Consider the following 27,424-nt stretch of genomic DNA (forward strand, 5'->3'; position numbering starts at 1 on the left):
TCATCCCGATTGATTGCAGTCGGCTACGTTCTCCGGCCAATCGCACACGTTTTCAGCGGCATTGAAGACGAGATTTGAGGGACAAGGCATATGATGGCGTCGCTTTCCTTCGCACATGTAATACATGGTGCAGTCTTTCTTGTCGTTGTGGTAGCTGATGTGGCCATCGGCTTCTTCACAGATGACTTCGTCCTCCTCTGAAATAAGCGGAAAAGGAAGTAACGTTATTTCATCACTTTTAATCATTTGGAATCTGGTTTTAAACAGTTAAAATGCAACAAATAACACTAGTCGAAGCTCATTGTTTATTTCATTTTGAGCAGACGACAATGACAGTCATTGTTGTCTACTTTTCAATTCCCTCTTGGGATTATTAGGAGCCTTCCCCACCCCCCACGTTATCATTTTTGATTGATGCGCAAAATCACATATAATTGTATGAAATCGACATAATTCAGTGCGTAGAATCGCTCACCTATAAGTTGACCGTAAGCAGTGTGTACGTTGCTACTCTCCACTTCCAGATTGGCCACTTTGTACCCTTTGAATTCTTCCTTCACCGTGCTGATGAGAGGATACTGACTGCCCATGCAGGTCCCTCGGAAGTCATCCATGTCGATGGCCCACACCATAACGCCTCCGTAGCCCGCTTCCTTCAGCCATTGGACCTGAGGGAGTGGTCGAAATGAGATCCGTAAGCATACAGGGAACGCATATTCTTACGGAAGAACTTTGCAAATCGTAAATGCCGAAATATTTACCAACCTTAAGCTTGAGACTCCGCTGATCGTCGAAGCCAACCCACTGGTCATCTTTGTAAGCGTAGGGCACCATTTGTTCGTTGTCCCAGACTAGCGTCGCTCCGGATTTCAGCAAGTCGCACACCTAATAGAAAATACGGTTTGGGGAGTAAATAGAAATAAATAAATAATTAGTTAATTTAAACAAAAAAAAGGTTCACCTATGCTATTTAACACTAGTTTTTTAGCACTCGCTATGAATAATTAGCGGCTCCTAATAATATATTTCCAGCCTTTATTATAAGAAGGATAACAGAAATCAACATCAGGGGGCGCTAGAGGGGAAAAAATCACGATTTCGATTCATTGTTGAAAGTGTCGACTAAAAGTCATGTTGGAAGAGCCACGCGGTAAGTGAATTCGGAATCCATTTGTGCAAATTCTTCATGTCTGCATTTAAATGTTTTTGATTTAAATTTTAGCATACGCGTGTGCAATACAAATCCGAACTTAATCTTTCAGTTAAGTAGGTAAGATAATCGCCTTCCCTAATAACGAAGATTATGTAAGCTTATAACTGCAGAGAGGGGGAGGGAGGGAGAGGGAGAAAGTATGTTAGTTCGTGGGTGATGGCGATTATTGAAAGTTGTGATAAACAGAACGTTCCAAATAAATGAGTTAAAATTCCGAAAAATCTGAAGGCCCTCGTGCGTTTAAATGACGCTTTTTCTTGTTCCGCTCAAGCAGAGGTGGGGGGGGGGGGAGGAATAAATTCGAGTGGCTTTAAAAAGACTTCGCAAAGATATTTCTGTTGGAAACCTAATTGTTATGGTCGGAATCGGGGTGGTCCCTAAGAAACATATTTCGGATAAACGGAAAAGGTGCGTTTATCTTTTTATTCGGAATCCTTTCCGAATAAAAAGGTAAAACGCACATTCAACGGGAAGAATTTGCGCGTGCGAAGTATTTCTTCTTTACCTCGAAGAACGCCAAGACTCCTGGTTCTGCCGTGTAGTTGCCTTGCTTGCCGCCGTCAATTGCCGGAGCGCCGATGTCCGTGAGGGAAGTGTTGCTGAGGGTAAAAGAGCGTCCGTAAGTGGGGACCCCTATGAGCAGCTTTTCTTTCGATGCCCCTTTCTCCACCCATTCTTTGGCACTGTAATCCTACGGGAGAGAGGACAAAGGTCAATATTACCGTTCGAGTCCCGTAAGAGGATCACAATATTTACATAATGAGGTATTTCAGTGCAATGTACACAAATAATTTGTCGGCATTAACGGCCCTAGTTTATTTATTTTTTCTGCTGTTTATTTATAAGGCGCTGATATACTCACCACTGTTAATTTCTTTTGGAAGCTGCTGGCGCTGATAAGGGCGAATAAAGGACTGTTGTGTCCCACTTGGCGTTCCCAGTTGCCATGGAAGTCGTACGTCATCACATTCATCATGTCCAAGTACCTGAAGGGAAAGAGATATTTTGCATTAGAAGCGAGTAGGGCGCTTTTAGAAGCATCCATTGTGCAAATAACAAGAATCGTTCGCGAATCACAGCATATTGTTGCGCAACAGATGTGGCTGGACGATAATGATTTATGAACAACACACGATAGGTGCTGATGAGTTTGCATTTTTTAATCAAACGTTTGTTGAGGAATCGCTCTGTTATGAACTCGTACTGATTCTAGTGTTTATTGTTTGGAGTTTGCTCGCGTTTGTTATATTGTTTACACAATACACCATAGTTGAATATTCACGGTGTCATATATATATATATATATATATATATATATATATATACACATTTCACGTAATACATCCTGAGTCACTTGTGAAACATTAGAACGTGGAACTAAAAATACGTTTGACTATGAATGGTATATCGAATTCGTCGCACCTGCAAGTCAAAAAAAAAAAAAAAACAGTTGAACTAAGTTCAATCCATTCTTGCACATCAATGTATACTTACTTGTTTATTTCCCCCACGTCATATCCTGCAGCGATGGCTTGGAAACTAGCAGGCACTGCTGCAGACAGAAGCAGACGGGGTTTGCCGGATGATTTTGCTTCTCCGTCGAAGGCTTCCCTCAGATCCTGGGGATGAGAATTGGGAATAATCAGATCACACTACTGCTGTTCATCTCCACAAAGTACGTAACTATTAAGACCAAGCAGATGAAATAATTTGATTTTTGGTCATCGTCAAGATATTCTAATTCTACAATAAGGGATTGCAAAAGTCAGCGATTTGAATTGTTGTTTCTTTTACTGAATCTGCATCCATTTGAGGTTTCGTCCTTCATTTCGGTTTCAGTTAGAACTGAGTGCAACGAAACTCACCTTCACGAGGTTCGTGAACTTCTCCTTGTCATCTGCCCCTCTGGGAAACTCCCACGCGATGTCCAGCCCGTCGAAGCCTTTCTGCCTTAGGAACTCAATGGCGTTAAATACGAATAGCGACTGCCTGGAAAAAAAAAAAAAAAAACGAAAAAAAAAAGGGATGTTTTGACTCGCGAATACATCTCGAGAAATTAGAAGAAACAAGAGTGAATAATTACTTTAAAATCAGTTTTAAGATTTCGACTTGTTTCTCTCTCTCACTCTCTCTCTCTTTCTCATGCGCGCACGCGTGCGGTTTTTGTTACATTTAAAAAAATTCCAAACAATACCTGAAGGAAGATTTCGTCAACTCCCGGAAAGGTGCTGACCCCACGATCCATCCGCCAACGGCAAGTATGACGTGCAGGGCGGGATTCTTTTTCTTGAGAGCCAGCACTCTGTCGTACAGCCCTTGCACATTTCCTTTGGTCTCGTCCGCCTCTTCGATCGCACCCAGTTTGTTATCTTTGATGGTGGCGAAGGCGAATATGATGTGGGTGCACAGGAAAGGGTCGATGTGTTCCGGCTCGAATTTTCCTTGACCCGGTCTTTTGGCCGACCAGTTGGTGTAGTAGCATGCGATCCTGGCGTTGGTGTCTGAAACAAATGCGGAGAAAGCGTTACCGTTATATCCTGGAGAGGACCGAAGCACGTGATCACCCGAAAAAAACATTTCTTTACCCACCTGGCTCGGGTTTCTTCTCTGAAGCTTCGGTGACGGTATTCGACTTCCTAGGAACTACGGCCGTTGGTTTCGACGGAGGTGCAGGTGTCGTCGAACGAACCGACTTGACGATGGACATGAGGTCTTGCGAAGGTCGACGGGGACGACCAAGTAACTCCTCGCCCATTGCACCGATCAAAGGATACGTCTTGCCAGTGCACGACCCTTTGAAGTCGTCCATGTCTATGGTCCAGACCATGGCTCCAGCGTAGTTGTTCTGCTTCAGCCATTTTAACTACAAACAGACGAGAAAAAGTTCAATAGTGACGTCACAATGATGTTTATACATTGTCTGCAGAACATTATTAAAAAACGCTGCATAATTAAAACAATGGCAGTGCCCATTGTTACTCGTACTAAACACGATGGGTTGCGTTTCTACAATTTTTGCTCATTTTTTTGTTTTCGTTTGCGTTATTTCAAAGCATTTTGTTGTTGTGCTGCGAAAAAGCTGTCGAAACTGCAGCCACGGCTTATTGATTAAGATCTATTTCCTCGTAAATAAAAGACATTTCTGACATCTTCTACTATCATCAGTAACAGGAAGCCACCCGGAAATATTTCGCTCTGAGCTGTCGAGATAATATGCGACTTTAACATTATTTTAAGTGATAAGACGGACTACGGCACTTGATGGGACAGCGGCGAATTCCGTGAAATTAAATGTGACATCTAAAGCGTGGATGTCACATCCACGCTTCAGAAGTTTGCATCGTACAAAACAAAAGAATAAAATACTAAATTTTCTTTTAATTTTCCCACAAACTTTCGATATTGTTACGTATGAGCCTTATTTATTTCCATTTTTTAAAAAAATTCTTTTATTTCAGTTTTTGAAATCCATCGGAATATTCAGATGATTAACTTACCTTAATCTTGATGCTTCTCTCGTCATCAAAGCCAACCCACTGATCGCCGAGATGAGCGAAGGGAACTTGCTGTTCGTCATCCCACACGTACGTGGCTCCCTTCTTTAAAAATTCGCACACCTAATCAGAAAGACATTTGCATGGGTTGCATTACTGGGTAGAAATCAGAGATGCAAATCAATGGCTTAATGAGAATGCAACGCCATACCTCATAGTAAGAAAGAAATCCTTCCTCCCTGGTGTAAGCTCCCGCATTTCCTCCGCTTTTAGTTGGACAGTTGACGCACGTGCGAGTCAGATTAGCCAAGGTGAAACTCCTACCGTACGTTGCCATGCCAACCACAATTTTCTCCTTGGGAGTTCCCATGCGTTCCCACATTTTGACTCCGAAATCCTTTAAAAAATGTCATAATAATAAATAAAAGAAAATAAAAATCCATACAGCTTTATTTTCAGTGCTTACCCTATTTAAAAAGATATTTAATATTTCACGAACAAAAAAAAAAAAAAAGAATTAAATCTCCGGTTATTATAAGCCTCCATCTGATATGCCTCAAAAAACCAAGTATGCTTCTCAGGATTCGAATCCCTTTGGAGCCGAATTTCAACTTTTTTTTTTTCTAATTAAAGATCGTGTGATCTTCAGCCAGTGCTACAAATGGCAGTTTAACCTGAAACTTGAGGGATGTGAAGGAAATATTATTTCACTAACCATTCTGTAGAACAGCGTGTCCCAAATTGTTCCTGGGACGGAACACTTCACAAATCCTGAAATTTTAACGGATCCCCTTGGTTAGAGTCGAATATCATCGGTCTCGTATTCAATGTAAAGCTAAGCGCACATCATCGCTACAGCAGGCTGTATCGCATCGCAAAAATGCGACAGCGCACACTACAGGCGTGCCGGGCCGCATCGTATCGCACTGACCTTGCTTGTGACTGCACGTTTCCTAGAATAGATACTTCCGCACTTCACTCGCGCTCGGAGGTGTCGACAGCCGCGGGCGGTTGTCAGCAAGCGGCTGAGTCAGGATCAGCGCGCACTGCACTAGCTTGAATAGCGCAATCCACACGCAGAGTGAGGGGCTCCTGATTTTCAAACATGTCTGAACTTGCCGCAGCATTTAAAACTATTCGAGGCTCGTATTAATTTTGATATTTCTTCACGGAACACTTATTCACTTTCCGCGGAACACAGTTTGGGAAACCCTGCTATAGAAGGTTTACGAGTGCTTTTTAAATCAGGTTGAGTTAACCAGTCTCATACGGAGGACAACAGATTCTTTCCTAGAGGGTTTTTTAGTACCTTCGTAAACCGCAAACTTGTCAGAAGACATAACATATTAGCAATGGCCTCGTGAATATTTGCGATGCTTAAATATGCTGATTGAGTGACAGTACATGCAAAGGATGCTAAGAGGGATGCTATATATACGAGATATTTTTTATTAAAAAAAGAGCATGAATTATTATATATATTTTATGCCGTGCTAGGGGAGGGGGCTCGTTCCCCTGACGCCTATGGCGCCCAAACCCTCCGAGTTCCGGACTGGTAGGCCGGTTCTCCTTGAATTCTGATGACTCGAATTTTGAAGACTGGAAAGGGGGATTTCCTCCCCCCGCCCTGGCTGCTGCGGCGTCCAATCCTCCGAGTTCCGGACTGGTAGGCCAGTTCTCCTTGAATCAGATGACTCGACATTTTGAAACCCTGAGTTTCAAAATGTTTCAAATAACGTGACAAAAAACGTGACACAACGTTACAAAAAAAAGCTTATCATTTTATATTATAGAATATGTTTTTGCCGTACACTAGAATTGCTTTTAATGTCGTAGCAATCATTAGTATGCGATGGTTCGCTATTGCATTTGTTTTTATTTTTCCACTTTTATCTTTCAGTTAATTTTGCACTTCCGTCGAAACTCGGGTTCTTCTCATTGACTATGAATCGGGGACTGTTCAGGTGAGTCTTTCTTATTTCGATGTTGGCGTTGCTTTTTTTTTTTTTTTTTGGTCTCCTTCGCAATTAAGTGAATCTGGCGCTGCAATCATTTCTTGAAATAACTCAAATCTCGTTAAAATTGGACAGTTTTAAACGTACCATCTCATTATCTGTTTGTTAATACGTTGCAAGAAATCCATCACGACCTCTTGATAGATATTGGCTGCGATATTTTTTTTTTATGTGATCTTATTGCTTACAAAACTAGTTCCCGAGGTGTGCAAGTGGGTCACTGGCTCCAGGCGCCGACTTACAAAATATAGGAAAAAAAAAAAAAACAGTTGGCAAATTACAAAATTTTAGTTTGCTATTTTAAAGTGCTACTTGACAAAAAAAAAAAGTCTGCCCTAATTGACACAGAAATGGTTAAAATTTCAACGACAGGCTATGAAATTATGTAGCACTTATGTAAAAAAAAAAAAAAAAAAAAATCCAATGATGGTATTTTATAGATAAATACTTGATCTTCTTAAACAAGTTTTGTAACGTATGAGCAACGTCCCAGCATGTACAGAAGTGTAGTTCACACTCGCTGCTAAGAATTCGTGCTGTTTTGAAGTGGATTCGTAATACGGGATGTGAAATCAAGTTGGTCAATACTTCGACATAGTTTCTGAATTATCGGATAGATGGCAGCACTATAAATGTAAAGGCTCAATTAAAAAAAAATTAAGTCATTTAATTACCATTTATAAATTATTATTTAAATATTTTATTAACAACATCGTCGTTTTTAATAGTTTCGAGGATACATTTAGAGGGAGTATAAAAACAGGCTAACCATGCACAGTTGTTTCCTCCAGTTCGACTCGTTGGCAAGAGCATACAAAGGGCTGTTGTGTCCCGTCTGGCTCTCCCACTTGCCGTGGAAATCGTACGACATGATATTGATGAAGTCGCAATATCTAGAAGACAAACAACAAATCGGAATCAGAGATATTTTTAATATAACAACGTTTCCTTTTTTTTTTACTTTGAAATTATTTTCTATTTAAGTGGGCCTATCGCAGAAATAATGAGGGAGGTACGGAGCACCGCGAAAAGCACTTTGGCCTACATTCCGCAATCTCAGCATGTTAATGAAAGTATAGGATGTGTCATTGTGAATCGCACTGCGTTAATTGCACTCCACTCGGCAGGTGAAGTGAAACGCCCATCAGTGTATTCCATCGCGAAGTGGGGGACAAGATAACCCTCAAGATAACATGCAATGTTTCTCTCGCAACGGATATGAGAAACATTAGCGAGTGAGGAGTTGAATCACCTTGCCTACTACGTTGTTCTGCGAAGTTACTTGTAACGCCGCATGAGGGCGGCACCATCGGTTGGATGACGTTATTAGGTTTGGTAGGAGATTTCGCCTTCTAATTAATGTTTCACTGAAATTTTGCGGAATAATTAAGAGCAACAAAATGACTATTTCCCTAACGTGGACATTCTATTAATTGCACTGACTCCCCAATATTGAATAGATCTCCATATATATATTTTTTTAATCTGCAAATCTCGTTCAATGTTGAGTTTAGGGTTTAGCTGTTAATTGTGCAATGAATTGTGACGACATGAACTGCTAACCCGAAAAAAAAGTGTAAAACTGTTATTATTTAAGGTAGATCTTCTCTCCCGCCCCTTTTCTCCCTCGATGAAAGCGAGGATGACACTTACGCAGCAACGGCGGGAACGTCGTAACCTGTCCGTACAGTCTCCGCTCCGGCTGACACAGCGGCAGTTAGCAGCAGTCTGGGAAGGCGTTTCTCTTTGGCTTCTTCTTCGAAGGCTTCTCGCAGTTCCTGGAAACAAGAAAGCAACACCGGTTAGGGAGGGTTTTTCTGCTGGAAACTGGTTTTCGTAGTGCCAACGAATCGAAGGCACTTTTGAATGAAAATTAAGATTTCACGCGGAGAAATTTTATCTACAAACAGCAAAGAAATGCCTTTGAAGAATCTTAATGTGCTGTAACTACTCGTAGTGGGTTTGAAGGGTTTTCTCTTGCCCTTGTCACAGTACCTTATAACCTTTAGTTACTTTGTTGCAGTTTCGCTTAGGAAATAGTTCGTGCAGCAGAAATCACGTGGAACATATTCAAAACTAACTTTGTTATTTCTGGCATCACAAACTATCATAGGAGTGCTTCGTTTCTTTTTAATTTTATTAATATATATTGTTTGTCCGACAGATGGCAGCACTGAGCCGCACGGTAACTGATTATCTTTACTGAACGTTATGAAGAGAAATTTAAATTCACGTGCTAATATTTAAGCTGTTAGTGTTAATAACAATGTACCCTAAACAATCAGACATGCGCTTTAAACATTGCTAAGTCTGTTTGTTGTATTAAGGTTTTAAGTTTATCTTCATATTTCTTTATAAGCGTGTCTGCCTCGTTCCTATTCTTGCGAAGTGTGCTATTATAGCTCAGTCACTTGTGCGCACCGTGACCCCAATAATCCATTCGCTGATACCTGGAATTGAAAAATAGGACATTGTCTCAGTAGGAAAAAATAACAGATAAGTATAATTGATTTCACGACTTTTTCTCCACTGTGATACAACCTTGATACTTTCCTTCCGAACCGGCTGACAAATATGATCAAAAACAAAATGAGTTTAGTTAAAATGTCCTCGAAGAAATGCTCTGGTAATTGTTCCCAGTTAAAACCGTTGCCAGTTATGTGTTCTGCTAATATTTTCAGCCGCTATTGTTATTAGCAGAATAAAAATAAGCGTGTTTTCACGTACTATACTTAATGTGTTTTCAATTGTTAAAAACCGCATTGTTAACTCCAAAGTTAATGGGTTTTTCATTTGTTAAAAACGTTAACTGAAATTATTCTGCTACTGTTTTCAGCGACTATTTTTAAGCAGACAATTTAGAACTTAGATAATCAGCGTGATTTTTCTCGATTCTCCTGAGTTTAAGATGCTTCGCATTGTTCATTTGCTGGGTCTGCAATTAGGGACGTCTCTGTATAATGCCTTTTTATTAAGTTGTGAGTCACTTTATTTCTTATTTAATTTTTTCAATTCAAAAAGTAGTTAGAAATTGAAACTGGAAACCAAATTCATAAATGTATAATTTGGAACAAGAGAAAAACAAACAAAAACTGAAAAATTCAGTTAGAAATTAAATCAACCCACTTTCTTATAAATCTGAGCATCGGTCGAAGGTCAAATGCATCTTTCTTACCTTGAGTAATGTAACGAAATTCTTTTTGTCATCTCCGCCTCTGGGAAATTCCCAATCGAGATCCAATCCATCAAAGTTTCTATCCCTAAGGAACTTGAGCGCGCTGAAGATAAACAACTGGCGGTTGTAACGGTTGGTCGACATTTCCTTAAACCTTTGGGTGCCGAACGACCATCCCCCTGGAAGAAGCAAAAAGAAAATACGATTGGGAGTCGCGTGTCCAAGCTATACTTTGAATTCACTGCGCTTTTTTCAAGTAGTAATATAAGCCAAGGTAGAAGTAAATAAATCGCGCTTATTAAGCACAAAATTTTATTATTTTTGGGCAGAATAATCTGCTTATTTTAGCAGTCGCAGGGAAAATATAATAAATGTGCTTATAATACTAATAAACTAAACATTAAGCTAATATTGTGCTCCGGTTTTGATTCTCCATTTGTTGTTTCTCATTTTCTCTTGACAATGCAGATGACAACAATGATGATGTCATTTTTTTTTTTTTTTTTTTTTTGTGGAACATGTTCATCAGAATTACGTTAAGTTGTCGGACAACTTGAAAAGAAAATCGTTGGAATGGTTAAGAAAATAAAGATAACACGGAAACCATTTTGTACGTGTTCTTTCGCGACAAATGTCGTTACTTTTAAGTTCTGTTCAAAAAAGTACGCTACGTGGAGCGTGAAATGTTTTAAAAGGAATGTTAAGAGATGGGAGTTGGATTTGCTCAATCCTTTAATTTCCTCGCCTTTCGTACACTTGACTGACGATGAATTTAACGGTGAGCCAAGGACATCCCTTTGAACAGCTGAGGAATTGGGACAAAAAGGCAGCGGGTTTGTAATGTATGCACATTTTTTGCATCACCCGCGCACAATTGACAAACGGCTAATTCTGCCGAGTTAATTGGCTTGTTCATGCCGCGGTGAAGTCAAGATGATGAAGAAAGGGGTTGCTTCAGAATATTTTTACTCCCACCAATTACTTGTTTTAAAAACAAGAAGAAAGCGATGGACTACATCGTAAAACTCTTTTCGCAGTGTATATAATGTATTGCGAAAAAGGGTGTGCGTGTGCTTACGTTCTGTTCTCATGCAGGATTTGTTTTGAACAGTCAAATCTTTCAAGTCGCTTGTACAAAAGTATAGCAACCGAAGGTCGGGCCTGTTTAGATACATTTAAACTTAAGCTCGCTTCGTTTTTGCCCATCCCTATTTATACATTTTAGCTCCGCTCTGGTCTGAGTAGGTTGAAATTAACTGAAAGTGGTATTTGGGATCATCACTGATATTTGTGGACTCATTTCTATTCTGTTTCCAACCACTGGATAATTTTAGTGGTCAAAACGATGCGAGTCTAATATCGACAACAACAGAATCATATCAGAAACAATCGTTTCGATAATCTTATGTATTGTGACGTCATTTGCAACTAAATCTGCTTTTTTTTAAAGTTAAATAGCAATTATTTATGCGCATTTTTGCATTGAATCCCATGTAAAGAAGCAATTCTTTTGACTTTATCAGCTCATTTCTCATCATTTTTGTATTTCTTTGAACTAATCTGCTACTGAAATGATTCAGTTTAAACCAAAATTGAAACGACTGAAAACATTTTAGTAACCATCACGAAATAATAATCCGCCCACTTACACAAGAGTAGAGATAGCAGGATAGAACCAGTGTAAGTACTTACAAATTTTGTGCAGGGTGCTTAAAAACAGCATTTTGCTCAATTGTTGCGATTGGGGGACTTAAAACATGCCATCTCCGTTTCTATGCCAGCTGCACAATGATCTTTATTGTACAGCAAAGTAGCTTCTCCTAAAATGCGTGGTTAACAGACCTTATTTTTTACCAAGCTATTCCTTAGACAGCTTACAAAATAAGTCATTTGGCGTATTTTCTGCATTGATTTCTAGGAGAAAACGGCGCACATGCGAGTTGGTAAGCCTTGTAGATGTAGGTCAGATCAGAACAGAGCTATTATTATTTACTCTCGAACCCAGATTAACAGTCTGGCTTTATGTAACGCTTAAGTAATGAAATATTCAAAGTTCTTGTGTTTCTTTCACGCCGTCTTACCATACAATAAAGCAGGCGTGCTTAATGCGATGAGTTACCCAAACAGTCATCAACCTTACGGAATTTTCTACCCATAAGTGAACTCTGACACGACTTACCCACTGCTAGAAGAACTTTGAGATTGGAATTTTTCTTCTTAAGGTCCACCAGTCGTTCGTACATTCCTTTTTTGCCGTTCTTACTTTCGTCCGTCGCGTCAAAAGCGGAGAGCTTGTGCTTCTTCATCCATCCGAACGCGAAGATCAAGTGGGTGCAAAGGCTAGCGTCGATGTCTTCCGGTAGGAACTTCGCCTCCTTTGGCCTGTATTGGGCCCAGTTCGTGAAGTAACAGACGATCTTCTTGGAGTTGGCAGCTTTAGAACCTGCAAAATGCACAAAAGATGCGTGTTAATGAATTATTATTATTATTATTATTGTTCCGGGCAACTCCAACTCCGGGCAAAGACAGATCATCGCGAAATTTGCAAACTTGGAAAATGAGCGGAGGTAGAGTGTTGCAAGCAGGGGCTCTGGAAGGGTGTACTCTTGCAAGCCACTCTGCTTGCATTTGTTTGGTTTTCGCTCTTCAAAAACTGTTAAGGTCATGACTTTTATAATGGGGGTGAGAGAACTTCTTGAAATAGATTAAATACAAACCACCTAAATTGACATGATCCAGAGTTTAAGATTTCTGTATTTTATTTTATCAAGTTCTTTTTTCATTTCTGTTAATCGTGTTTTGAACAATACTAAAAAAAAAAAAAAAAGATGTTTGCAACAGCATTTTTTATTTTAAATTTCCATGGGTTAAAGAGTTGAAACTACTAATAAAAGTCAATTAAGGTGTAGTTTCTACAGTGAAACAAAAATGTGAGGGTTTTACGCCATAACAGTTACGACTTGTGGCGAGTGTATTATATCGATTACTGCGGCTGGTTTGTCTCGGGAGGAAACAACACCGCCTTAGACTGGCAAACTCAGACTCAAAAATAATAAATGAGTGAGAATGATATTTAATAATTTTAAAGACATTTTGAGCAGAAACGTTTGGGATATGATTTCCTGGATTTGAGAATCTCAACTGGAACATTTGAATTCGATTTTTTTTTATGAATCTCTAATTTTTTTAGAAGAAAGAATTTTTATTGTTGTTCTGGATTTACAACTGAAGAAACTCGGACTGAGAGTTGTGGTGAATTAGGTTTGTTAATTGCGCATGCGCTTATGACTGGTTTGTCTGCTTTGCGGTCTGAAAAACCCGAGTTTCCGGAAGACAAACCTTCCACCGCCGTACGAGACCGGGAAACTCACCTTCATTTCAAAAGCCCCGATAACGATGTCTACATTGTCAATAGATGACAGTGCATTCACTTTAATTGGAGACAAAAAAATTCCTGCGACAAAACAATGGAAGGACGCGATCATTGAGAAATTCAAGAAAATCCACTAATCATTAAATTTTTATTTTACGATACAAAAAATGGCAATTCTGTCCTCACGCTGATTAAAAAATGTACCGCCTTCCCCCTAAAAAAAAGAACAAAGTTTTAAAATTCTAAAATTATTATTTTTTTTAAAATTTGTTTTATAGTTGAAATCAAACAAAATGTTGCTTCGAACTGCTGCAAACCCGTTTTTGCTGCTTGCACCAGTTTCCACTACTGGTTATCCAGGTGACCTTCTCAACGTCATTCCCAAGGTTATTGCATTCTTAAGTATTCCTCTTTTTTCTTCTAACAGCAATCGCCCCGCTTCAAGACGGCGTATTTGACAGTTTCGACAAGGCCTTCGACACCCCAAGAAAAAGAAAAACAAATAAGGAACTTTCATTAATGCCTTCCAGTCACGTTTGCTTAAGTAAAAAGCTGTAACCACTCACTGTTCACACCCATAACCCAAATAAATGTCGGGATCATTTGGTATTGCACTGGCTTATTGGCGTTTATTATACCCTGGAAAATATCTTAAGGATCTGCTTGGCCCCCTTAAGGGGAAAAATGCACCACTAGCTTGCAGCTGTCCTTGTAGTTTTTCATTATAAATCCGAAAAGTTTGCAGACGACCAACTTTTGTGCTGCGGTAATTGTCATATCACGTGATGGACAGTTCTCATTGTTGACTTTTGTTTAATATGCGCCTGCGCGTATCTTGCCATTCTTGACATGTATGGTTCGCATCAGATGGTGACCTTTTGGCATTACTAGTCTAAGTTGATGCAAGCAACCCAGTTTCTCTACTTATCTGGTGCACAAACACATTTATCCTGACTTAGCAAAACATGTTAAAGAGATCATAAAAAAGAGGACGGATTACATTTTGGAATACTAAACAAGAATAGCATTTTTAGTAATTTTTAACCTTACGTGATGATGTCTTTGTCAAAATATATAGGGTACTCTGGCGCATGTTCGCTAACACTCTCCAATCCTCATTCATTTTTTAGTGTTTTTTTAATTTCTTAACTTACTGAGTGAACGGGACATGTAAATAAATAAATAGAAAGGGTCATTAACCCTCGAGTACATGGCGATTTATGTTTTTATATTCATATATGAATTGAAATAGATATAATTAGATGATAGTTCGAGACTTGGCAGATAGATGGCGTTAAATATGTGGTGGTTTTCTATTACTGAATTGTTTGGCTCCAGTTTCAAAAACAGTTCCTTGCTTTCTCAAAATGTAGTGTGTCAGTTTAGAAAGTATTTAACCATCAGATTGTCCCAATATGCCCCCCCCCCTTTGAACTGAACTAGAGAAGTAGTTGATGGATGTCTGTTTTCTGTTGGTAATAAGAATTCAAATTTTTGTCACATTAACCCCGCTAAATGTTAGTTTACTTCTAACAATGGAAATCAGCGATCCATTGTTATCAGGAGTAACAAACGAATCCTTTTGATTCTTCTTGAGCTCTAAATGGTTCCCGTAGAAGATTAGTTACGCTACATCATGGACTGATATAAGAAATACTTTATTCGCAAATGATTGCTTCATTTCCTAAGACCAGCGGACCATAAATAGACACTAATCTAAGATCTCACTTGAAATCCCGCCTTAGAATATTCTTCTGCAGTCATTGTTTCAGAGCACAGCAAGTTCCACTCGGTGGAACTGTGAATTTCGGGTTCATAAAGAGACCTCTGCACGTGTTTGTCTTTTCTGTGATACGCAGCGAGCGCCATCTGGTGGTTTCCTTCGTTAATTCCTACCATTAGTGTGGGCACTCACTCGTGTGTGAAGATCTTTTCTTGTTGGTGGGAGTGTTCACTCCGTAAGGGGAGCGAAACCCAAAGTAATATTGAGATAAATGGCTGTTCTTAAGAAGGAGAAAGTTAGAGACTTATGACCGGGTGGATTTCTAAGGTTGTTTGTTTCGTCGGCAGCGGCCACTGTCAAGTAATCCGCTCAGAACAAAGCAGTTCCTGGGTTTATTATGCCATTCTTCAAACCTGTGCAATTGTGGCGCAAATCGACCCCACCCATGTCGCTGAACTGCTTCAAATGAAAGCAGACATTTCAAGAATCTAACGTTACTATTTATCCACCCCTCCCTTGGTTAGTTGCCTGAAACGTTTGACATAATTGGTCAGTATGACCCCAGCACGATCCTTTGAGTAGAGAAAAAGTAATTTAAAAGGTCTGTTTTAAAAGACTTCCACAAGAATGAACAAAGATAGGAATATATATTCCTATGTAACACTCGTGTGTTCCCGTCTCTTAAAAAAAAAAAAAAAAAAAAAAAAAAAAAAAAACTAATCATTGTACAACAAATGGTGAAGAAAGATACTGAGCCGTGTAAGAACTTTTAAGTTCAAAGAACCTATTCCTTGACCTGGCAACATGCTGTGCATGATCATGCAAATATCATTTAGTTCATCTCTAATGAATGCTGCATTCACTGAGAATATACTTCAGTATAAGAAAAAAAAATGTAATAATAATAAACAAATTAAAGGTATATATTTTTTATTATTTGAATTCCAACTATATTGCTTTGTTGTACGCCATTTATTTACCAAAAAAAAAAAAAAGTGGTTCTCTTTGAACATAAAGAAAGCAAAATTGTAACAATGAAATAGCCGTTTCTTTGTTGAATATGGCAACAATAAGCACTGGTCTCAACAATAAACATTTGATCGGATGCTTCATTGTTAAACAGCAACAATGGTCGTCAGTAACAATGTATCGAAGAATACATACTGTTGTCTCTTTTGCACAATTGGACATAAATCTTTTCTTTCTGGGTATTAAAATATAAAAAGGAAATGTTCTGAGCAGCTGAAAAAATGCAACCAACGCGAAATTGATTAATGGCTAATGAGGGTCTGCAATTTCAGTTGAAGAAAAAAAAATTCGGACTTTCTCACACTATCCGAATGACACCAAGAGCTGCTGATTGCCTCATTTTGAGCTTAATGAGAACAGAAAAAAAAAAAAAAAAAAAACGGACTTAGACCTACTTTCTGGACACATGCGCACGGGATTGTATCCTTCCGATCAAGTCCGCATTTAACAGTATTAGTAATGGCTGGTAAATCAACTGGTCGGACAGGTTACTGCATCACGTGATCAGAGACCAGTGCACGCTCAAGCCTTCGTCTATTTCCTTTTTAGTCGAAGTTAATCACTGTGACCTCGTACATGATAGACCGTGCCTCTGCCCTAGACTGTCGATTGGGAATTCAAATAAGATGAAAATTAAGTCTGGCTGGTTCCAGTTATAAATAGGCTGCCCACGTGAAATTAAACAGACGAAATAACTCACGCACCTGACTTCTCCTGCTATCAAATCATACACCCAACTCCAAAGTAAAATTAAAACCAGCAGACTGAATTTACTGAGCAGCCAAATCACGTATTTTGGCTCTTTCAGGTGGATGACACGAAAAGAATCGAATTCTGGGGAAGACTCATAAACAGGAAGCAAAATAAATTTTATTTCCTGTTTATACCGGAAGTAAAATGCGTTTAATTGTTTTTCTGTTGAAAATGAATTAATGCAAAGTCAACAATTGCAACGATCCTAATTGTGCATTGTTCACTGATAACAATAGTCAATCACTTCCAGAAGTACTGTATTTCATTGTTGAATACTAACAATGGTTATTTGCATGTTTTTGAAAGTAGTTAAGCAGAGATTTTTCTGGACCAGTTGTTAATATTGCTCATTTGATATAATTATGGAAATTGCATGAAGATTATAAACCGTGTGGACCACTGGAGGTTGACTGTCAACAAATACGAATTCAATTAACCCTCTAACCATACAAAGCATATCCTACATGATTCAATGAACTAGGAAAAGTGTAGCAAACTGGGTTTCGGGGGGGGGGGGGATCTTAAAGGCGACAGTCTCTGCACGAATCAGATTACTAATCTGATAAGCACATTTATCACTTAAACTTCTTATAAACGGATAAAAGACGTCTTAATTCATAATTTACAGATTTATTGTGTAATAACTTGCGATGGCCACCGATAAGATTCAATTCAGAAAGCCAACTCGTTCCCCGGAGCAGAGTTTTCGACTTCCGTGTTGGGAGCGTCATGGCCCAAGGCGTGTCGGTGGTCCAGATTGCCGACCGCAGCACAGTACGGGCGATGTTATCGACGGAAGGCGATTAGAAGACGCGAAGGAGACGCAGGAGAAGCGAAAGTGGTCTGACACAGAAAGTAAAGCACATGAAGTGGGGGGGCTGCTCGTTTCTGCCCCGGTGAATAAGTTAAGAGCGCACGGACTCGCGTCTCTGAACTGGGAGAGGTCATGCGGGTGTGTTATCCGTAAGGCGACCTCTTTCTGAACATGAATCAAGTATCGTGTCGCCCGTTTATCCCTTAAGGACGTTTGTTCCTACGAGTAAGAAAGCAATGATGAACGTGTATGCCGACTTCTCCCATTTTATCAGTAATAAGATAGACAGTAGTACGAAACTACACCCTCTGTCCAAAAAGAAACCGAACTTTTCGAAAATAGAAGAAACTAATGGCTCCACCTGTTGTATCTTTCTGTTGTCGAAAGCGGCAACCTTCCTTAGTGTGGTGTCAACTGTTCATGACATTTGTTTCATCATAAGCCGAGTTATAGTGCCAAGAGTGACAGTGTGTTTTGACGAACGGTCGGAAAATGAGTTTCAAACAGAGAGCTGCGATTTACTTTTGTGTTAAACTTGATAAAAGTTTTACCGAAACGCACAAATGCTTCAAAAAGCGTACCTTGATGACTGCTTATCCCGTACTCAAGTTTACGAGTGGTTTAAGCGATTTCAAAGTGGTCGCGAGACGCTTGAGGACGACGAAAAGCAAGGCCGTCCAATAACTGGACTGAGCGAAGTTAACATCCAAAAAATGCGTGATTTCATCAAAGAAAACCCGAAATCGTCCGTGGGATTGATTGAAGATGAATTGGGGATTCCTAAATCAACTGTGCACAACATTTTGACCGAGAGTTTGGGCCTTCGTAAATTGAATTCGCGATTTGTTCCCCACAAGTTGACCGACGACCAAAAATGTATCGAATTGAACCTCATTAAAACCGCTCGTAAGGGCTCAAACTTCCTTGAAACGATCGTTACTGGTGGCGAAACATGGTGTTTCGGGTATGAGCCCGAAACAAAACTCCAGAGTGCTGAGTGGAGACCACCAGAAGAGGGGCCGAAAAATCCGAAAAAACGTCGCTTGGAGAAGTCAAAAGTAAAGACGATGCTGCTTTGTTTCTACGATTCCAAGGGATTATCCACAAAGAATTCGTTTCGCCTGGCCAAACGGTCAATGGTGAGTTTCATCTCGAAGTTTTGAAGCGACTGATAGCCAGAATTCGTTGCTTACGGCATGAATATCGTGACGACCGACCGTCCGTCAAAACACACTGTCACTCTTGGCACTATAACTCGGCTTCTAATGAAACAAATATCATAAACAGTTGACACAACACTAATGAAGGTTGTCGTTTTCGACAACAAAAAGATAAAACAGGTGGCGCCACTAGTTTCTTCTATTTTCGAAAAGATCGGTTTCTTTTTGGACAGAAGGTGTAGAGTCTGCGGAGTGCAATACCAAAGATTTGTTTTGGTATTGATCCCATGCCGCCTCATCCTGGTCAAAATCTTATATAACAAATTTACCCACCGTTCCAAGTTGGTTCGTTCGAATTCGTTGAGGGTGCGAAGAATCTTTTATAAGAGATTTTCAGCTGAAGGTATGCTGAAACCCAGGTTTTTATCCTTCTAAACAGTCAGAACCTCCATTAGAACCGGTGCAATTGAGAAAACATAACGTACTGTGAGGTAACTCACAGCCTTAATTGCCGTCTTAGTCCTAACTGCCATCAGGAGACTGAGTGATAGTTCAGTCTCCACCAATAGCCGATCAGAGATGGCTGGCCCGAGACCATCACTAATCTTAATCGGCATCCGATGGAGGCAAAATTTTGGAAAATGGGAAATGTCGCTGTGGAGAAGGAAGAGCAATAGTCTTTCCATCTGGTGGGCAAATTCCTTCAAAGGCAAAGCGCATGCGTTGTTCTTAGAATCTCCGCACTGGCGCACACGGAATTTAAGCTTTAGTAGGTAACTCCTTTGAATAATTCGACTTGTTTGTTGTTGGCGGTAATGTTTGTATTAAATGTGATGGCGTCAACTGAAACTTTGGATCACACCTCATAACTCGAAGTAGGAAGACTGAAATGCATTTCAGCGACTTCATTCTATGAAAGTATTTTTTAAAGTAGCAACTTACTTGTAAGGCCTCTCATGTACATCCCGGAAGCACAGAGAAGAAGCAGGAACGCAATACTGACAAGGCCCTGAAAAATACAAAAACTCGTTCTGAATTTAAAAAAAAAATTAAAAAATAACCATTTTAAAATAGCAGTGCCTTTTCTAAATTAAAAATATAATTAATTGTATACAAATATCCCTTTGGTGTTTTCAGTACGTACAGCTGTTATTTATTCAACTCCGCTTTCCAGTGTTGTCCATTTAAAGCTCGGAGACATTCGTATCAAATTAAACTGTCTTGAAAGTTATCAAGAGTGAAGCCATTGTCCCCAAGAATATTTATTAAAGTAGTTAATTATTTTTCTCTGAATCCTATCCAGGATTCAGATGAATTTTCTAAGATCTTTTCAACCGAACGTGGGGTAGCCAGCTTGCGCGAAGAAGGCGGAATTTTTCATCCGTAAATCAACCGACGAATACGCAACCAAACAGAGTAAAATATGTAAAAATCATCTCAATTATTATCGGGAGACTGCGATTACTCAGCGCCATCGAGGTGTGTGTGTGGGCGTGCGTACATATCATGGTAAATGATATGTAAGCACGCACGCAAAAAATTTACTTTTTTTAAAAAATTAAAACCGAACTAAGCATTTTATTGTTGCATTTTGTCGCCTTTTTTTTGTTTGCACTTCCCCTGTGTCGTTTCGTCTTTTACTTGACACGAAAGTGTGTGTGTGTGGCCAGCTACTAGATCGATCCCGCAGGAATCCGACTGGTCACGATCTGATTGCAGCGAATTCCCTTGCAACAAACATCCGCCCATTTGTTTCAAGGTAAATTGGTGGCAGTTATTAATGCGTGTCTTTATTATTGTTATTTAGACATCGTCCCAAGAACGGTTTAAATGGATAATTTGGGTGTAATTGGGCAGAAATTAAAGCGCTCGTAAACATTGCAACAGACATGCGGGACAAAAAAAAAAGTTTCCATTCATATAGGAATTGCTTATTATATTTCTTAGTATGTAAATATAATGAAAATACTTAATATATTTATTTTACAAAAAAAAAAAGAAAAAAAAGCGCTAACAAACTCCTCGTGTCCTGCACCAGGTGCGGAGAGATCGGCACACTCAAGTTCGAGTATTCATCTTTACAAATGTGTTCGGAAGCAGAACTGAGATTCTTTCCCTCCGACGACCTCTTAAGGCCTTTTTAATCAGTTTCCATACAGCGAACTGCCTGACGTTTGGTGTCCTAATTATCTTAGCAACCCCCCCCCCCGCATACAGCCGGAAATGTTAACAGAAATAAAGGTGGCCTAATTTTTTCTCCGTTCAATAATAATTCCCCAATCTTTTTTTTTTTTTTTTCTGTTGTTGCCGTTTTTAGTACGTTCGAACCAGTTTTCAGAGTTTACGTCAACTCCTGCTTCAGTTCGCGTTCCCTGAGTATTTTCTCCCTTCAGGAACCGAAATCGGTCTCATTTCGACACCACAACGTGAATTGATCTCCCTCTTTGAACGGCACGTGGTGTGAAAATACCTTCGATTCGGTCACTGGGAAACTCTCGCCTTCCGACAGACAGCCGGAGAAATTTCATGGCGACTAATCAGCTGATACACCGAGGAACGTTCTTCAACATGCGTTGTCGATTCGGGGATGCCTCAGTTTCGGATAATTCCATTGGGAGAGAGTGGAACGTAGTGTTTGATTTCTCCTGCGATTCGTTTACTTCTTCAATGGGTCCACACATGATGGCGATTTGCTGGTTTAAGGACGCCTTCCGGAAGCCCGTTGACAGCCTCAATGGCGTGCATTCCATTTTCCAGCCTAAGTGTTCGATTTGGCCGTGACGACTTCAATCATCAGAGGAAGTGGTTTTCATTTTCCGTAGCAACTAAAAATCGCTGCAGGCACGACTGTCTCTACAATTCGCCACTGCCTTCTGTTTAAGTTCTTCCTGCTCTACGTGTTAACACTGCTAATAGACATAAACCACTTCGGACGAATTAACCACCCAACCGGCCATGACGTCTATAGACGTCAAGGTTACTACTGATGCGAAGTGCATATTAAAATTGTAAAATACCATTCATATACGATGGATACGAAGTGTATGAGGAGTGTGTGTTTTATCCATAGGCAGGTTGCGTGGTTTTAATTGTCTCCTGGTGACTGAGTTAGGCTTTCATCTTCTCCCTACTACGTATGAGGCCTTACTGCTCTGTTACATAGCTGACTTGAACTCTTTAGGTCGTACCCGTCCCGAGGATAAGGTGACTAGCCCATGCCTCCCGGTATATTATATGACTGTATCGCGTGTGTTCAAGGGGCTGGTTTGCCTGCTTGCGGGAGGAAAATTCCCAGATAAACTGGGGAGAAAAACCCTGCTGTCCACGCACAAGACCGGATAACTTGGCTATGTCTGAGAAAGATCGACGGGAATCGAACCCAGGACATCCATTCCCAGGCATATGGTTGCGAAGAGCATAGCCACTAGACTAACCGCGCGGACTGCTTGTAGCCCTTAATGATTTAATTCCATTTGTACGTTAAGCACAGGTTTAGTTTCACTCCACTGGACGGTGGATTCTGCGTAGTGGAGTTGTGTCCGACAGGGATAGTTCTCCATAGGAGACCAATGGCTTTTTTTCTGTTCTACATTCCACGTTATCGTTAAAACAGAAGGATTCTTTCTTTTAAGGTTAGACGGTGATCAGCATTCATATTTATAAATTTAGGGACATAAAAACACACGCGTTGAAAAGATTACTTTACTAATTATTTTATTAATTTTATTAATAATTAGTAAAATAATCTTTTCAACACGTGTGTTTTTGTGTCCCTAAATTTATAAATATGAAACGAGAAGGATGGTTATGCGGCACTAAATTCTGCGAAGGTCTGATGGCGTAAATGATCTAAGGGCCCTCATGGCACAGGAGGGGTCATCATAGATCAGTTGTGCTTGAAATTGGTTTCGTTGTGCGGAGGAAGTGCTTGTTTCGTTGTTCATCGGATGGGAGCTTGACCCCATCATCAATTTCCTGGCATGCGTTCCCGAAGGGTGTACAGGATATTATGCCCTACGTGATTACGTTTACGTCATTCTAACCTCATGTCAACAACTTCTTCAAAAATTAGTCCATCAATTTTAAGTATCCGCAGGGTCACTTAAGGGTCAAAGTCAGATAAGTGGGAGGAGACCTCCAAGAAACCTCTAAAGAGTGCGGAGAATCAATTAGGGCTTCAGGAGTAATGTCCAGTCGTCACCTTCACATCTGTATTAGGTATCTGCTGAATACTATACGAATGAGGATGGGCCGGCAATTTGGGACTTAGCTGATCAAAATTTAAGGGAGTAAACCAGAAACAACCATGATGGTACTTTGCTAAAGTGATGTGCACTTTTCCATCAATAAAAAAAAAAAGAAAAAAAAAATTCGTAATTGGTTTTTCTTTGTAAAAATATAAATAAATACATTCTTTAATTTTAATATTATTTTATAAGTATTTAAAAAAATACAATTTTTTTACGCAAGTTCTTTTGTCACTGTCTTAGTCTACCAGCTTTATATAATAGAATATTTATTTTAGGAAAGAAATCAGGTGGAGAGTAAGGTGGGTGGCCGACTATTTCAATCATGCGTGTCACAATAGTGAGGTTGGGACTGGTATGTGGCATGCAAAGAATGTCCTGCAGTATCCTATCAGATCGCCTCTATTTGCTGTCGAGTAGTGGGATTTTTGTTTGCAAGAGGGATGTCACGTACGGTTATTTCGGGACGGATAGGGGAGTGAGAGCTGGTTTATAAATAAACCAAGTGGCTTGCTTTATTTTCAAGCCAAGTCAATTAATGTGTAACATTCTGGATTGTGAATTCGTCGAGAACTATACCTCTCCTCAATTCCCTTGTATAAAGGGAATTGAGGAGAGGTATCGTTCTCATCGTATGCGTCGAAGCTTTGATAGGAGAGAATTTCCAAGCAGCTGAAGCTTGAAGAGCTGCTCTGTTTCTTGAACAGCAGTTCAATCGAGCTGAACAGAGAAATTGGCATTTTTGTTGCTGTGATCGGAGTTTTCTTGGCTTCTACGCTAACAGAAGCTCGTTGATGGCTTGGTAATGAGGAGAGAAACCGGATTTATTGTAACCGAACAAGATTCGGTTCCAGTGAATAAAGCTGCTACCTCCACTTGTTTTCTGTTGACCCGTAGTGTCCGAAAATCACCAACTAATAAAAACAGACGGCTGCAGTACGGCAAACAAAAAGAAGAAGCGATGGACGCACCAGCGTTAATTACTGTCCTGTGCTCGGATTTGCATCGTCTGTCTGGGAAAAGTAAGAAAAACGAAGAGAAAAATAATGCGAGTCGGGATGCCTCCTGTCCGAAGCACCAATTATCCGGCTCTAATGAACAGTGAAATGCACTTCCGTGTGTTCTGCGCGATCCTCCCACCCGAGACATGGTCTGATTGGCTAATTAGCATATCCGGTGGCACCGACGGAATTAAAACGGGCTCGGAATTTCAATTAGCGCTTGTTTGCAGCAGTTAAATTTTATCTTCGTTTATATAATGGTTATGCTGATGTGTTTTAAAGGATCATCACGCTGCTCGTGCAATAGTTTAAGCCTTTTTTATTTTTATTATTATTTTTTTTAAAATTTTGATGACGTAATTGATTTTCTGTTTCGATCTTTTCCCGAAAACCGTAAACAGAGTCTGTTGTAGTTCACCGCGATCTCGTAATGGCCCTTCCGGTAATATTCTCGACCTGTTTCGAAGAAATAAATGGAAACTGATAAGTGGAAATAAATAAAAATCGGGCGTTTTAGTTCATACCGGTACACCTTTTAACTAGGTCACGGAGAACAACTCAAGGACATGCTCTGCTCCGAATCAAAACGTTTCCTATAACAATGCAGGAAAAGTCCCTTAACTGCCAAGAACACATGGCGATTGTGAAGGAGGAACGTAAACCGTTATTTGTGTGTACACGGTTGTTTGCGGAGTTTAGCATTTATTTGAAAAGGAACGTACAAGAATTGCATTTTCAATAGAAATGGGACAACCGAAATCTTGTGTAATTTAAATGCATTTATTAACTTGGCCTCGCATAGATAACAACAAAACCAATTACTCTTTCTAACAATGCGGGTCGACGGTCTGCGCATAGATCCGCGCATTATTGTTACCAAACTCGTGAAGATCAACGCAACGTACTCTCCACTAGCAACAGTCGAATGTTGTTGGCTATTTCATAACCGTTTATTTTTCAGAATTTATAGCGCCACCTGTCGGTGACATGACTAATGAAAAACCTTGTTTAAGTCACGCGGACGATGTTCTGCAGCCCTTATTTTGAAGCAGCGTCAACAGCCCATATTCTTAACTGCAACGAATACGAAGCTAATTGCTCCTGTTGACTTTGAAGGCGTCATCACTGAACCGTAAATTACAAACGCTATGTAGCTCCTCGTGCGCTTGCTCTTCTCCCTGCTGTTCCCGATTATTCCGTTTGGAGGATCAGCCTCTTCAAGGTGAGCGAGGCAACGGAATGTAGGTTGGCAGGCCACACAGCGAATTCTTTCGTTATTCAAACAGAAGATGATAAAACAAATTTTGAAACAGGATTGAGAAGCGAGCCACCGCTTCGACCGCGTGGCATTGAACAAAGGTCAAACAGCTGTTAGCTGGGGGGGGGGGGGTGTTTACTCACTTTACATAACATGAGACCCGCTTTCAACTACTGGTCTCTGCCATCTTTGTTTATCTGGAAGGAACGTGCATCATTGTTGCACGCAGAGGATTACGTAACCCTTACACTCCATTGTTTGCTTCAACTGTGGGAGTTCGCTTCAACTGAAGTGGGTCCTGCAATGAGAATGCCCGCTTGTTGCGTAATTATGGCCATTCTAAGCGATTAACTTTTTTATATAATGGAAAATATCTTTACAATTAAAAAAAAGAAATTATGTATAGTGGGGCTCTACCGTATTTTATTTATTTATTTTTGTGTCTTTATATGCTATCAGATAATAAAAAAGATTCCAAAGTGACTGATTTATTTTATATAAAGCTGTGTGTGTTGTCCAAGCAAGATTGCCAATCCAGGTCTTTACTTCATATGGCTGTTTTCTAATAAGCTGACAAATCTCTGGACTGCAATTACGTTGCTAACATAGGAAAATAAAAGCGTGTCTGGGAAAACCCGGTAGAAATCTTCCAGCAATGGAAGAGAAATGATTCCTCTCATTTCCTGCTTCCGTTTTTGCCACTCTCAGCAAGAAAAATGATTTTTTTAAAATTCATTTAATGGCGAAGAAAATGATAGCTTTGAACTCTTAAAACTCCGTAGTTGTATACGAGTCATTCTCCTCGGGTTTCGTGAGTTAAGGGTTAGAGGCGTCTTTGTGCTCCACAGTAGAAGCTCGCTAAGAAAATTACGAAATCGCGACAAGCGAGCATTTACTTAGCCCACATAGTATTAACGCTGTGTCTGCGTAGTTTATTATGCCGACTCTTTAAATTTTGTACGACAGAATTAATTATCGCATAATAAGGGTAATTGCCATGCGCGAGACTGTTCTGCACTTCGTTGGCGAAATAATAAAGGTTCCATGGAAAAAAAACAAACCATCTTGGCGGAACAGAACCCGGAGCGTGCTGCTCGCGATGTGACACTGTGGTTGGCTGCAAGGCACGCGGTGTGGGTCAACGATCTTGCGGTGCTGCCGACTTCAGGAAGTACGTCTGCGTGCTTTTTCACTTGTTGCCCTGGCAGCGCATAAAAGAAAACGCAGATGCACGTTCGGTTCTTCTGATAATCTTCCCCTCGTAAAAGTAGAAGTAGCACAAGGAAACCAAGTCGACCCGAGAATTATTCATTACCCGGTCTGGGTTCTCTATTGTGCTTGCTTCTGTGTGGCCTCTGGAGGTATTGCAGACATCATAATTTGGTCATAAAGTTAGGTCTGGTAGGCGTACCTAATTTAACATTGAAAAAAAAAAAAAAAAACCGCTCCGAGAGTCACAATCATGAAGAAATCAATCTTAAAAATCATAAAAATATTTGTGTAAGTCGATATGCGATATATGAATTCATACAGCTCCTTAAGGATATTTCTTTCACGGCCACAGCAAATAATCCTCGAGTGTAAACGCCATGGCGTTTAAATTCGAGGATTATTGCAGTTTTCAATAATACCAACTGAAAGCTGCAACAAAGCAGTTTTCATTTGGTATTATAAATGATTTTTGAAGAACATGACGTAATAATATATCGATACCTTTTGAATTCTGATTGGTTACTTTTTAATACGTGATAATGTAGCCTTCGATGCTATTTTATCCCTTCGAATGTAATCGCATGATAAAATGAACAGCCCATGAAACCGTTTTATATGGAGAAAATGCATCCCAAGGTAAATGAACTTATAATAATAGTTATTATTATTTCTGTTTCGCATAATTTTACATACTTCACATTGAGTGCCAAAATAAACAGTCTCAGTTAAAAATAAAGCAGGAACCTCAGTGGCCCTCCCATTTGCTATATATCTTTTAAAGAGTTCCATACTAAAGATCATAAAATTTTGTGCAAACCAATATTTGTGCTTAAATGTGCGTAAAACACCTTAATTAGGACCTGATATTTCCGCCTTCTTTTGACTTTAACTTACCGGTATTTTCAAATGTCTTAGCATGAGAATCAGCTCGGAGAGATCCTGAAGTTTCATGGTCAT

At 39.8% G+C, this 27,424-nt stretch overlaps 1 protein-coding gene across 1 annotated transcript; it reads right to left on the minus strand.

The window, feature by feature from the left end:
* Positions 1 to 27,424, minus strand: LOC150096505 (putative chitinase 10). The gene is made up of 17 exons (XM_090408628.1): positions 27,362 to 27,424; positions 19,692 to 19,758; positions 12,077 to 12,340; positions 9,898 to 10,076; positions 8,376 to 8,500; positions 7,492 to 7,615; positions 4,919 to 5,104; positions 4,711 to 4,830; positions 3,803 to 4,076; positions 3,408 to 3,714; positions 3,079 to 3,202; positions 2,708 to 2,832; positions 2,076 to 2,199; positions 1,719 to 1,904; positions 766 to 885; positions 476 to 668; positions 1 to 197 (listed from the first exon to the last, which is right to left on the minus strand). The coding sequence occupies exons 1-17, from the start codon at positions 27,422 to 27,424 to the stop codon at positions 1 to 3; spliced, it is 2,778 nt and encodes a 925-aa protein (XP_090264754.1).

Source organism: Typopeltis vanoorti, chromosome 18 (assembly GCF_054136105.1).
Source record: "Typopeltis vanoorti isolate ZY-2024b chromosome 18, IOZ_Tvanoo_1.0, whole genome shotgun sequence".
Taxonomy (NCBI): Eukaryota; Metazoa; Arthropoda; class Arachnida; order Uropygi; family Thelyphonidae; genus Typopeltis; species Typopeltis vanoorti.